The sequence below is a fragment of the Pongo abelii genome, chromosome 1 (genome assembly GCF_028885655.2).
Source record: "Pongo abelii isolate AG06213 chromosome 1, NHGRI_mPonAbe1-v2.0_pri, whole genome shotgun sequence".
Classification (NCBI taxonomy): domain Eukaryota; kingdom Metazoa; phylum Chordata; class Mammalia; order Primates; family Hominidae; genus Pongo; species Pongo abelii.
Genome location: NC_071985.2, coordinates 53357730 through 53372333, shown reverse-complemented (window position 1 = coordinate 53372333; position 14604 = coordinate 53357730). Strand labels below are relative to the sequence as shown.

The following is a 14604-nucleotide window of genomic DNA, read 5'->3' as shown; positions in this document are numbered from 1 at the left end:
CAAATCATTTATAACTTGGCCCAAGAACACTTAAAATTTTATAATAATTATTGTTTTCTCCACATTTTATTTTCAAGTTTGAATTTTTAGTAAAGGTAATAAATAGTTTGGATATATTTCTGTTGTTCTGATGATTTGTATTTTTATATTGCTTCAATGAATGTACATTTATAAAATATTTTATCTTAAAATGTCAAATCATTTTCTGCATTAGACATTATTCCATATAAAATGGAATGTTTATTATATTAAACCACTTGAGATTATGTATGGAGTTTAATCTATTACTGCACTGCTGTAGCAGGACAAGCAGCAGACAAAACTTCTCAGACACCGAGTTGTAGAAGGAAGGGCTTTATTCAGCTAGGAGCATCAGCAAGCTAGTGCCTTAAAATCTGAGCTCCCCAAATGCACAATTTCTGCCCTTTTTAAGGGCTCATGACACTAAGGATTTCACATGAAAGGGTAGTGATTGATTTGAGTAAGCAAGGGGTACATGACAGGGGCTGCATGCACCGGTGGTCAGAGAGAAACAGAACAGGGCAGGGAGTTTCACAATGTTCTTCTATACAATGTCTGGAATCTATGAATAACATCGGTTTCTAAGTTATGAGTTGATTTTTAACTACTGGGTTTAGGCCAGGCAGGCCCAGGCCTGGTTTCAGGCCTGGTGCTGGGCTGCCTGTCTTTGGTTTTACTTCCTTGTTTTTTTCTTAAAACTGAGTATAAAACAATATAAAACAGTATGAGAGGGTCTCTCTTCCTTCATTTCCCCCCTTTGAGACTCTCACTTTTTATTAGTGGGAGTTCTCACTCTTATTTTTGCTACTTATGTCTTTTTGTGCAATGGATTGATAGTGATTTATATAGTATGCTTGTGCTGAAGCATTTTGGTGAACTAAGGTAGCAACGAAGTTTTTTATCATTTGGAGAAATACAGGTATCAGACATGGGAGCAGTAAGCAGGTTCCTATTACTATTACTACTTTTATTATAACAGTTTTAAATCTTCCTATTTCTGGGAACTAATTTCTAAACATGGCTCCTGGATTGAGTCCATGCCACACTTGCACAGGTACATGTGCCAGTTTTGTTATATCTTTAACTATATCTTCAACTACTTGCCCTTGATCATCTATGTGTAGACAACAATTAGTAAGGTTAAATTTTACACAAACTCCTCCTTCAGCTGCTAGCAAGTAGTCAAGAGCTAGTCTATTTTGATAGATAGCATTTCTCATCAGAGCCTCTTACTGGGCAAGAACAGTCAAGACTTGACCGGTTTCATTAGTAATAATTTCTAAAACAGCTTTTAACCATATGATTCGGTTGAGCATGTAGATGGGGATTCAATATCTTTATGAGCCATCTTGTGCCTAAGTGGTGGGTCTATAGTATTGTATGATTTTTTCAGGGGGCCATTTATCATCTTTCTAATCAGTTATGGCTGTGCTTCGTTTTTTGTGGGAAGCATAGACTGGGAAGCCTAGAAGTTTACCTGTTTTTATGGGCAGTAAGAAGAAAGATGGCTTAATGGTGCCAATTACACAGCTACCTGTCCACTGATCAGGCAGCTTAGCCTAAGCTCTGTGTTCACATATCTAGTATAACCTGGTGGGGGCTGTCCAGTCCTGGTGGAATCCTGGGTGGGCTTAAACAGTCTGCAGCTTTGGAAATTTACTGAATGGATTTCTTTCTGTGTAATTGGAACTCCACCATGTAACTGTTTTTGTGGTACCATTATACAGCTTTTGCCTAAGACAACTAAGCTGCCTTACAGGATGAGTTAATCCTTTTCTTTCTTTAACTATGCAATACTGTCCAATAGTTGGGACTTTTAGAACCTAAAAATTGTCAGGGTGGTTCTTTTGGGCTGGGAATTCATCAGGAACTGGGTCTGTGGGAACTAATTCTCAGGATTCCTATGGCCATTGATCTCCTGTTATGGTTCCTCCACAAACACAACATGAGGTGACTTGCAGAGACTGGGCTACATGTTCGGCTAATAGCAAAAACAAATTTTTAGTTTTTCCTGGAATCTCAGGTACTGGCACATTTAGTTCATCATAGAAAGTCTGAAATACTGGTTCTGGAGAGCATTTTTGAACCTCTCCTTTTATTAGGATGCTTACACTAGGATCTACTCTTTTTCTGTCAATGCCTAATGTTACATATTTTTCTTTATTCCACTTTGGGTCTGAGGGGTTTGTGATTATCAATTCTAAAAGGTTGCAGCTCCTACTCATGCAAGAGGGGCTGACTTTTCCTTTTTGGAGCCAAACAGGATCTTTTTATCTTTTTTTCAAGTAGCCTAAATGACACAAGGCCAGTATTGACACATCTCACATAAATATGATTCTTGACAGATATACTTATTTTTTTACTGTGTAACTTTTTTTTTTTTCAATTTAGAGACCCACATCTTATTTTATGCTGCTTACTATTAATAGCAGCACAAGCATCAAATTTTAAGGTTACATTTTTGGGGACCTCTTTTTTTTCTGTTCTAGCTATTACCTTACTTGTGTCACCTAGAAAAGGACCAGTCCTTAATTTTATTTTAAAAACTGTGATCATGGGAGGCTTAAAATGCGTCATAACACGTATCAGGTTCGTTATTTCCTGGGCTAGATGCTTTGGATAGAGTAGCATTATACAAGCAAGTTTCTTTTAGAGTCTTGGTATACTTATAATAACTGTAAAATAATAGGACTGTAGCAATCTTTTGTCTTACCTCAGTGACTTGATGTATATACTGGAAACAGTTCTCAGTCTGAGGAAGGTCAGTTGAAGTCCTTACTGTACGAGTCTAAATTTTAAGGAAAATGAGTCTTGCGATGAGTTTCCTCATGCTTCGGCCATGCGTGGACCAGTCAGCTTCCGGGTGTGACTGGAGCAGGGCTTGTCATCTTCTTCAGAATCACTTTACAGGGGTTGGCGAAGCTGCTCCTGTCTACGTACAGATCCTAGTCTACTGATGTTTAAGGGTGGTCTTGGTGGTTGGGCCTACTAGAATAAACTGAGTCTAATACTTCTACACAGTTATGTTTAACTGGGCTCTCTGATACCGGGAGAAAGGTGGCAGGGTTTAGGGTGTTTCAAACTTCAATGGTTATGCGGGGATTTTCACAGAGCAAGCTTTGGTATCTAGTTAGTCTAGCATTCATTAGCTAATGGTGTCCCTTGGTATTTATTAAAATCACCACAGCATGGGGGGACTTTATGTTTAGGTTTTGTCTAAGAGCTTATCTGCTTCTTGTGCTAACAGGGCCATTGCTACCATGGCCTTTGGACATGGGGCCAGCCTTTGGAAACCCTGTCTAGTTGTTTTGAGAGATAGGCCACTGGCCTTGGCCAGGGCCCTACAGTCTGGGTTAAAACTCCAACTGCCATTTTTTTTTTCTTTCTGAAACATACAGTGTAAAGAGTTTTGTCAGGTCAGGTAGCCTCAGGGCTGGGGCCGACATGAGTTTTTCTTTTTAACTCATGAAAAGTTCATTGCTGTTGGTTGTAATAGATGTAGTTTATCTAATCTATATTTTTATTGATTTTCATCTACTAAAATATTGACTTAAATCTTGTAACTATTTGATTTCAAGCTTTAAATTGATCTGGTATTCTTTGCAGGGCTCCAATTGCATCTAAATAGATGTAAGAGTTGAAAGACCTATAAGGGGCTTCTCTCGCTTTACGATGTCTTATTATTTTTTTTTTCCTTCCTCTGGTTGATGAAATGCCAGAGGAAAGGGATAGCCAAATGGACTAAAGCACAAGTGCCACTATAGTTATTTGGCAGAGTGCCTAGTAAAGGTCCACCGCAATACCACCACACATCCACCTGGGGATGAACAAGGACTGACTGATTGATAAGCTCTTGAAAATTCTTAAGCTCACTGCATCCCTTCAGGTCTCCAAGGAATGCTAAGTCTCCTCCCTGCCGTGAGAGACATGAAGTGAACTGAGTGTAGGGAGACGGAAGCTGGATGGCCCTCAGGGGCTGACCCGCAGGGACTTCGGGATATAGCAGAGAGAGCTTGGCATGACTTATTACTCCAGGCTGTAGAATCCTGAAAAAGAGCTACCATACAGTCCATGCCTGGTCGACTGGAGGACCACCTTAGTGGAAGGGGGACAATCAGGGCCTCTGTTATGCACAAGCATAACAATTGCTTTTGTTTAATGTGCAGATGGAATATTTGATCTATTTCAACCAGGCATTTGCCTCTTGGTATGCTGTCTTAATTGCCAAAGTTTGTTTTAAGTCTTTAACTTTTATGATCCTCTAGTAAAATGAATGTTTCCTTTAGCACCAATTTTTATTAGTTTTTAGACTAAAGAAAGCTAAACAGCTTTTTATATTTAGTAATTCTTCTTGTATGATTTTTATACCAGATAAGCTAAATTTTACCTTTATATTAGTGGGTTATTAATGTTAAACTTAATTTTAATAAAACCTTGTAGACATATTAATCTAATTTTTCATGTTTGACTATATGGTAAGATTTTATAGACTTTTTTCAACCTTTTATAATTTTTGTTAAAGAGCAGGTTGATGGTTTAAGAAAAACCTTTTGCATTTTTACTTTAATATCCAGTTTACAGAAAAACTGGATGATACCTTTTTAACTTTAGCTAATATGTTTACACACAGAATTTTCTTTATAATTAACGTTTTAAAACTTGCTTAAACTTTTAAAACAATAATTTTTTAACCTTTTAATGTAGGTAAAAGTTCATATTTTTATGCCCTTTTATAATCTTTTTACTAAAGGTATATTTTACTTTTCTTATACACCTTGCACATAAACTGTTTCTTTAATAGTACTTACGAGGCCTTATTACTTTTTTTAAATTATACAGTATTTTTTGCATAAAAATTTTTATGTAACATTTTTTCTTTCATGACTTTGGCAGACAATTTTTCAACATGTCCTAACTTTTTGACTTGTTACAAACATTTTTTTCTTTAAACAACTAGTTAATTTATTTCAGGACAAGAATTTACTATATAACACTTTTTTTTACATAAATTCTGCCTCCTTTTTCTTTTCTTTTTTTTTTTGAAGATAACTATTCTTTATGTCTTTTGACTAGACTGTCTAAGGCTACAAGATTAGAAGTTACTATAATACATGTTACACTGTTAAGTTTTAGCAAACTTCACTTTTGTTGAAAACTTTGTAAGTTTGGGATTTTAATTATCTTTTGCTATTAATAAGACCTTGTTTAGTCTAAGTTAACTTAGAATTGGTATAGATGGCCTCTTTTTCTTTCTGCTGGTCTTTCCTTGCCTCTGCCAGCTGCTTATGCTGCTGTTCTAACTACTGTCGGGGGAAGGGAGTCTAAAACCAGCTGTAACTCTCTGTGTATGGAAACTGGTCTGGGTGCCTTGGCTTACAGGTTACCTTGTGTCATACCTTTGAAACGAGGGACCTGTCCAGGCTTCCTTCTGATGGCCAACCTACCTTTAATGCTGGCCAGTCTATTTCACACAAAGTTCTAAGCTTTCCTGGTGTCACAGTAACACCGTAATCTCCTTTAAATTCTTTTTTGAAATTTTTTTTAACATAGTTCCTAGTGGGGTGGGCTTATTTGTGCCTGACCTATGCTGCTTTTTTTTTTTTTCAAGACAAAATACTATGCTCACACCACACACACTCACTACAAGATAAAGAACAGGTAAAGAGGGCACATACACTTTTACCGTTTATACTAAACTAAAATCATGAAATTCAAACTGAGTACTAAAAATTTCAAGCCAAGTCAAAACTAAAACCAAAGTATCCAGCAATTCAAGTCAAGTCAAAACCAGAACAAAAGTGCCAACGTAGGCATGCCGTGGGTGATCAGGCCACGCTTCTACTCAGATGGAATGGGGCAAGCTCTAAAGACTAGTCTTACCAAGTCAAGCCAAGTCAAAACCAGAACAAAAGTGCCAATACAGGCACACCATGGTTGATCAGGCCACGCTTCCACTCAGATCGAGTGGGGCAAGTTCCAAAGACTAGTCTTACCAAGTCAAGCCAAGTCAAAACCAGAACAAAAGTGCCAATACAGGTACACCGTGGGTGATCAGGCCACGCTTCCACTCAGATGGAGTGGGGCAAGTCCCAAAGACTAGTCTTACCAAGTTTCAGATGTCCGGACTCCAAGTGCCAGTTCCTTCTCGGTGTTCAGCCACTGTGTTAATCCTCTGCAGGGGCCTGCTACACACTGCTCTGGCGAGGCGTTCCACCAGGGCAATTTCCTACCTGGGAGGGCTCTTTGGATTGTGTCACTCAGGCTGGCCGGAGTGCCCCGCAGGGATGCTCCACAGGGCAGGCCCAAGCCGCCTAAGGGGCTGCCTGGGCCATCAGTCAGTTATCTTGTTTCCCAGTCAGGGAACCAAGAAATGCAGCAGGACAAGCCGCAGACAAAACCTCTCAGACACTGAGTTGTAGAAGGAAGGGCTTTATTCAGCTGGGAGCATCAGCAAGCTACTGCCTTAAAATCTGAGCTCCCTGAGTGCATAATTTCTGTCCCTTTTAAGGGCTCACAACACTAAAGATTTTACATGAAAGGGTTGTGATTGATTGAGCAATCTAGGGCATATGTGACAGGGGTTTCATGTACTGGTAGTCAGAGAGAAACAGAGCAGGTCAGGGAGTTTCACAATGTTCTTCTATACAATGTCTGGAATCTATGAATAACATCGGTTTCTAAGTTATGAGTTGATTTTTAACTACTGGGTTTAGGCCAGGCAGGCCCAGGCCTGGTTTCGGGCCTGGTGCTGGGCTGCCTGTCTTTAGTTTTACTTCCCTGTTTTTTTCTTAAAACGGGTACTGAGGATAAAACAATATAAAACAATATGAGAGGGTCTCTCTCTTCCCTCACTGTAGCTGAACCTGTCCTGCCTAATATATATCACAAAATGTCAGTTTCTTTGTGAAATCTTATGACAGATTGATAGATCTTTTGAAGGCTTTCATTCTGCAGTCTCAATTAAAATTTGGAATCTATTACCTTTTTTAACGTATTTCTTGCATACGATAATAATCAGTAATTAAAAGAACTTAAAGCTCTAAAATATTACTTTAGCAATGTATAACATAATTGTGCCTATATGGCTATGCAGTGTATTTACAAACATCGACTTCAGTAGCAATCTCATGTCTATTAATAAAAGTGTCTCATAGCTCCTGTTTTTCGAAAGTCGAGAACTTTCAGAGGAAAAAAATACATTCTGATGAACTACTCATGCTTTCTTAGTCTATATGAATAACATACAGATCAGAGTGGAAGTCAATAAATTTAGAAATGTTTCTTTTTGGAATTGTATTTAATTTCCAAGTACAAAGATATCTAGCTTGGTGTCACTAGGATGAAATATATTTTGTGTATGATACAAAAAGAAGAAAATACAAATCTTGGAGTGGAACTATATTATATTTCCTTGGAGTGTGACTAATTATAGTGCAATTTGTGAAAGATTTCTATTATTTATTTTTAGAAAAACGGGTCTTTGTTTTGTTTCTACAAACACACGTTTATATTAAGTAATAAAATACAATTCTATTGAATAACAATATAAGCATATTGTTTAATTATAAGCAAAATTACTATTTTTAACAACAACTTGCTATAATTTTAGATTGACCTACATGATTAAAGTTGGCATATCTATTTCTCCCTTCCCACAAATGAGTTAGTCCTATAAACTATAGGACTGAAGACAGTCCTATAAAAAACAGTAGAGAAGATCAAAATGAAATGAAAATGGTCTAATGCTCCACGGGATGAGTGCATCATCTGTCTGCAAAGTTTTCCAGCAGGTGCTATTTAATTTGTTGAATTTGCCCAAAGTCTGTCTCTCAGGTTTGCAGAATTTGATGTCACCATTATTTCTTTAAACCAAGAACTGCTGATTTGTGCATCATGTATCAGTCGGGGTCCTGTTTGGAGAGAGAAACCACACAGTGATTTGGACAGAGAACATTTTACACAGAGATTTTTTAACTATAACAGAGCAATAGAGAAGTATCAGATTGGTTAGTAATAGTAAAGATAACTTGAAAATAATATAGCAATAGCAGATGTAAGGAGGATGCATTATTTTCAAGGCCAAGATAAAGTGCTCCAGGAAGAGATTCCAGGACTGCACTGGAAATCAAGATAGCACAGCTGTGGCTCACAGAACAGCGGAGAAGTCACTATGGTGCTGCACTGGCAGAACTTGCTGGAATTCCACCCTCTAGGGTGCCAGAGGAAGCTTTTTATGGGAAAGCGTCTCACTGGAAGCACGCCACTAGAAAATCATCTAACAGGGTGCTGAGGGAAGCTTCAGGCCACCAGGTGTGGAGCCCATCTCAGAAGAAGCGTCCATACTAAACTATCAGCAATCTGGTGCTGCAGAAGCCACATCTGCCACAGGAGCCAGTCCTTTTGAAGGAGACAGCAGGCTTTTCTTGGAACTTTTTCATCCGTGCTCATTGATGTTTCTCAATATCAAGATCAGGATATACAGGAAGCCAAGAAAAATCCCACAGAATTCACCACCATGTCTTTCTTCAAGTCCCAATTCCCTAGTCTGTCTTCCTCCTTCTTTCCACTGTTCAGAACCTTCTTAGGTTTGTTTTACATATAATATCTAGGGGGTTTAGCTGTGTTTAGCAGGAGGAATAGGGAGAAATGGGTGTATTCCATTTGCCTGGAACTGGAATTCCATCTTTGTGTTAAAAACTATTTTTTCTTTTCTCTAACCAGTGCTTTTCTGACTCTTAAATTAGTGTATTGTGATATGATTCTGTGTCGTAAAATACTTTTCTCTTCTGACATCTTCACTAAGGTTTATTTTTTTTCTTACCTTCTGTTTTCTTCTTGCTCCCTTTCTTCCTATTGTTCATTTCCTCCCATCTCAACTCTCCTTCCCTCCTCACTTCTCCTTTTCTGACATGGTGCAACTATTCAGAATCTCTTATGTTAAGATATAATTCAACAGAAGTTTGTTTATCACTATATTTTCCAATGAGATAACCTCCATAGCTATTTTGGGTTTAAAATATAAAAATGAAAAATGATTTTTATAGTTCCAACACATAATTTATCTAAGCAACTGAAGTTTTGGCAAAAAAAAATCAAGAGTTTTCATCATTAGAAATAATTTTATTATTTATTTTAAAGCAGTTCAATGTAACTGGTAGCAAAATGGTACAGACAATAAACAGAATCAATTCCCATTGGGCTACAAGGACTATTGTTGACTTTATATTTTATTTTCATGTGCAAGTATAATTATTTTAAAAAGGCAACAGTTCATTAAAAGTCTTTTATAAGCATGTTTTTATTCTTTAAATAACAGAAATACTAATAAATTATCATTATTGTAGCAAGCTGGTATGAACTGTGTCAAATATTAAATTTGGACTAATGTTCATAGTCAAAAATAATTACTTTAAAATTTATGAAACAAAATTTTTAGTTATATAGGAAATATAATCATATCCTAGCTTAAAATTCCTAGTCTCAACAACTGTCATAATGCAAAAATACCAAACTTCAGATCTTGTGGGGAAATAAAAGATTTGTAAAATCTTACATTTATTCCTAAAAATAATGAAGTAAAAAAAGTCAACTTAAAGAAACATCATACTTGACTCTTGATATGCAAATATAAAACAAGTTCATTAAATTTATCGTTTTTCTCTATTACGTATATTATTCCATTCTGCCTTCAGTTTTTAACAATTTATATGTGAATGTGTGTGTCAAATATATTTCACGTTTATAACATATACACATATATGCATACAATCTTTAAGTTTTAAGGCATGCTCCCAATTTTAGGTAACTTGTTATAAATTCTACTTCTCTGATCAAAGTAGATTAAATACAGGGTCTCTGTTTTAGGGGCAATTCTTGGTGTTCTTGTTATTCTAAAATGTGAATAATGTAAAATACCAAAAAGAAAAAAAGACATTTCATAGTCTCAAAGCCAAATTATGCAATGACTATAATCTTTGATTTCACATTGCACTTTACAGTTTTATTTCTGTAGAATTATTGAGAGTACATTAGAATATCTTTTCTTTAGAAATTTTATTATCCTTTAAGTTGATCTGCTTCATTATGAAAAGAAAGGAAAAAAATGTCCCTTTCTAGTTTTATATGTATTTTTTGTTGTTGCTGAATTAAACTCTATGTCAAATTCAAAAATTAAAAAATACAAAATTAGAACAGTGTATATTTAAGTTTATCAATGTTTCTTTTATAGGAACATTTTAACACACTTCTACTACCTGGTAAACTATGTACGCATACTCTTGTGCACTTTTGATCTATTTCTCTAGGGGGAAAATGCAATACAGGTAAAAAATGAAAAACTGGATATCATCAATGGTCAATTTATATTTAAATTTATAACTCAAATTCTGCATGATTTGCATTAATGTTAAAAGCCAAGAATTACCTATTTTTGTTTTATGCTTTTCTCTCATAATGTTAAAGTACAGTTCATATATACTATTTCAAAATTAAGCCAAAAATTTTAATACACCCTTCATTGAGTGTTATTGTTTCATTACCAAAGACATAAGGACTTTTATGTTTTGAAGTGTCTTCAGAGTCCATAAAAGGTATAAATTATCTTCTGTCAATTTTAAAAGAATTTTTCTAATGAAATTTACTATAAAGATATATGAATATGAAAAATGGTAAAGCTCAAGAGTCTAAGGACAATCATTACTGTATATTTCAAGATATCTAGTTAATTTTTCAATCCTTGAATTAAATTTAAGTCAACAAATGTGTATTAAGTATTTTCTCTATGCTAGGCATTCATTTAGGAGAATAATAGATATTTGCTTTATAGTATGCTTTTCTTGGCATAAAATATTTGCTAGACGTAAAGTTACCAAAAAGTGCAGGAACCTAGTGTTTCTTTTCATTTATGTTTTAGTTTCTTCAGTGTAATAAAACATGCTATGAACATCTCAAATTCTAAGATAAGTATTTTTATATCGTAAGGCAGAGGAAAAAAAGTTAAAATGACTTAAAGATTTGTATTCTAAAGCAAACTATGATTCTTACACAAAAGTCAGCCACACAAGTTTGTTGGTTAATCTCTATGTAGAGAAGACTAGACATTTACGATGAGCTCAATTTTGTAAAACAGTAAGTTTAAAGAATATAATATGACACATTTAATTTTTAAGAGGAGCAGCAGCATTCTGTGTCCATTGTGATGCACCAAATATAGTTAGATTTTGTCAACTTCATAAAACCTTAATAATTTTTAAAATTGCTTTCATAGAGTTTGGATTATTATAAAACAATTAAATGTCAGATTTAAATTTTTGTATTTTAATATAGCTTTTCAAATTTATTCCATTGATGTCCTTCAAACATTAATAGGGAGAGTACCAGTAAGTAGTACATTAAGTTTCAAAATGATCTATACTTCTAAGAGAAGAGATTACGTTTTTAAATATGAGAGAATTACATATATTTCCATCTAGTTTCTTTCGTGCCAGCAAAACTTTCGTGGTTTCAAGCAAGGTCCTTGTAGGAAAAAGTTTCTCATTTTATTTTTATCAAAGTTGAGTTTCCTCCCGAGAATCTTGACCAGTGACATTGCAGATGCTGTTTCTTCGACTGGGCTCACTGTTTGGAAGGTAGGCCAGTGGATCTGGTCGAATTAAGTATCTAATAAAAGAAAACAAAATAAATAACTTTGCAATAGTAAATACAGGCAACATTAATTCACATTGACACTTCATATTTCTACTTTATTTGTTCAGTTTTCAGATTATCTAAACTGTCTGTATACAACATTGGTGGTAGAACTCACTGTTTAGCTGGCCTTTACAATTTGGCATGGTTAATATTATCATTTTCATACCTGAGAAGATTATGATGATGAATGCTGATGAATCAAGCACTATTATTTTTCTTCTTCTTCCTCTTTTTCCCTGTGCATATTTGTTGTCAGTCACCATTATTTTTCAATTATAATCAATTTCAGCACCTTCATCTCATCAAAGTTTTATGATTAAGTATGCTGTTGACTTATTATCCCTTACTTTGGCCATTTTTCTATGAAGGAGACCTACATTTTAGCCATCATTCTTCCATTACTTAACTGTTCTTTGTCTTATTTTTATCACTTAAAAAATTAGGAGATTGATGTAAGCAATTTCTATAGTCTTTTCAATTTAAATATTTTATGAATCTGTAAAATCAACAGTTTAACAAATGTTATAGTGAATATAATGCATAACGTTTAAATTAGCAGGAAAATTATTTATCTAAAATTCAGGTTATGTATAGTAAGTGTATAGTATAGCGTACACTATAGTAAGTGTACAGTATAGTATAGTATATACTAGTATAGTACAGTATAGTATAGTAAGTGTACAGTATAGTAAGTGATAATACTAAAGTATAGAGAATAATTCTTAATTAATTCTGCTAGTAAATAGAAAAATGTTTATCTGCCAAACTCAAACATCTCATTAACGTGAGAATTTGTTTTCAGAGAGTTGTCTTACTTCAGACTGTCAAATGATGTACAGGCATACCTTTTTTATTGCTTTTAACTTGATTGCACTTTGCCAATATTGAATTATTTATAAATGGAAGGTTTGTGGCAACCCTGAATCAAGCAAGTCCATTGGAGACATTTTTTCCAGCATGTGCTCACTTAGGGTCTGTGTGTCAGATTTGGTAACTTGAACTTTTTCCATTGTAATTATATCTGTTATAGTGATCTGTGATCAGTAATCTTTGATGTTCCTATTGCAATTGTTTTGGGATACCACTATCCGCACCCATATAAGAAGGCAATTTTAACCAATAAAATATGTGTGTTCTGATCACTCCACCAACTGGCTATTCCCTAGACTTTTCTCCCTCTCCTCCACCATCTGTATTCCCCAAGACACAAAAACATTAAAATTAGATCAGTTAATAACCTAAAAATGACTTGTAATTGTTCAAGTGAAAGGAAGAGTCTCATGTCTCTCACTTTAAATCAAAAGCTAGAAATGATTATGCTTAGTGAGGAAGGCACATCAAAAGCTTACATAAGTTAGAAGTTGGTCTTTTGTGCCAGTTAGCCAAGTTGTGAATGCAAAGGAAAAGTTCCTAAGGAAATTAAAAGTGCTACTCCAGTGAATACACAACTAATAAGAAAAGGAAACAGCCTTATTGCTGAGACGGCAAAAGTATGAGCGGTCTGGAAAAAAGACCAAACCAGCTACAACATTCCCTTAATCCAAAGCCATATCAAGAGCAATGCTCTACCTCTTTTCAATTCTCTGAAAGGTGAGGGAAGTGAAGAAGCTATGGAAGAGGTTAGCTATGGAAGAGGAAGCTAGCAGACGTTAGCTCATGAAGCTTAAGGAAATAAGTCTCCTCCATAACATAAACGTGCAAGGTGAAGCAGACAGTGCTAATGCAGAAGCTACAGCAAGTTATCCAAAAAATTAAACTATTAATAAGATCATTGATGAAGGTGGCTAAATTAAACAACAGATTTTCAATTTGGAAGACAGCCTTCTATTGGAAAAAGTTGCCATCTAGTACTTTAATAGCTAGAGGGGAGAAGACAAAGCCTAGTTTCAAAGCTTCAGTGACAAGCTGACTCTCTTGGTAGGGGCTAATGCATTTGGTGACTTTCAGTTGAAGCCAATGTTCATTTAGCATTCTGGAAATCCTAGGACACTTAAGAATTCTGCTAAATCTGCTCTGCCTGTGCTTTAGAAATGGAAAAACAAAGCCCGACTGGCAGCAAATCTGTTTAAAGCATAGTTTACTGAAAATGTTAGGCCCATTGTTGAGATTTAACGCTTAAAAAAAAGACTTCAAAATATCACTGCCCCTTGATAAGGCACCTGGTCACCCAAGAGCTCTTATGGAGATGTACAATGAGATTAGTATTGTATCATTCTTGCTAACACAACATCTATTCTGCAGCCCATGGATCAAAGAGTAATTTGAATGTTCATGATTCATGGGATGAGGTAGAAATATCAACATTAACAGAAGTTTGGAAGAAGTTGACTCCAACCCTTATCGATGACTTTGAGGGGTTCAAGACTTCAATGGAGGAAGTAACTGCAGTTGTGGTAGAAATAGCAAGATAACTAGAATTAGAAGTGGAGCCCAAAGATGTGACTCATTTGCTGCAATCTCTGACCAAAACTTGAATGAATGAGGAGTTGCTTCTTATTTATGATCAAATAAATTGGTTTCTTGAGATGAAATCTACTCCTGGTGAAGATGCTATGAACATTGTTGAAACAACTGTAAAGAATTTATATTATTATATAAACTTAGTTGACAAAGTAGCAGCAGGGTTTGAAAGGATTGACTCCAGTTTCAAAAGAGGTTCCACTTTGGATAAAATGCTATCAAAGGGTATTACATGCTACAGATAAATCTTGCATGAAAGAAAGAGTCAATCAATGCAGCATACTACTTCATTGTTGTCTGATTTTAAGAAATTGCCACATCCTCCAACCTTTAGCAACCACTACCCCAATCTGTCAGCAGCCATCAACATTGAGGCGAGACTCTCTACCAGCAAAAAAAGATTATGACTCCCTGAAGGCTCAGATGACTGCTAGC

At 35.4% G+C, this 14604-nt stretch overlaps 1 protein-coding gene across 12 annotated transcripts in view; it reads right to left on the bottom strand.

Moving 5' to 3' along the window:
* Window positions 1-6019: 6019 nt before the first annotated feature.
* Window positions 6020-14604, bottom strand: part of KCNT2 (potassium sodium-activated channel subfamily T member 2) — a 393821-nt gene continuing 385236 nt past the window's right edge. For 9 of the 12 annotated variants that reach the window (XM_054523897.2, XM_054523904.1, XM_054523951.1 and 6 more), the window contains one exon: window positions 9130-11679. In XM_054523897.2, the coding sequence (XP_054379872.1) occupies window positions 11568-11679 (112 nt within the window). In that variant the 3' untranslated portion in view covers window positions 9130-11567. Of the gene's footprint in view, window positions 7932-9120; window positions 11680-14604 lie in introns of those variants that run through there. The other 3 variants (XM_054523917.2, XM_024239215.3, XR_008510934.2) reach the window with 2 other exon arrangements.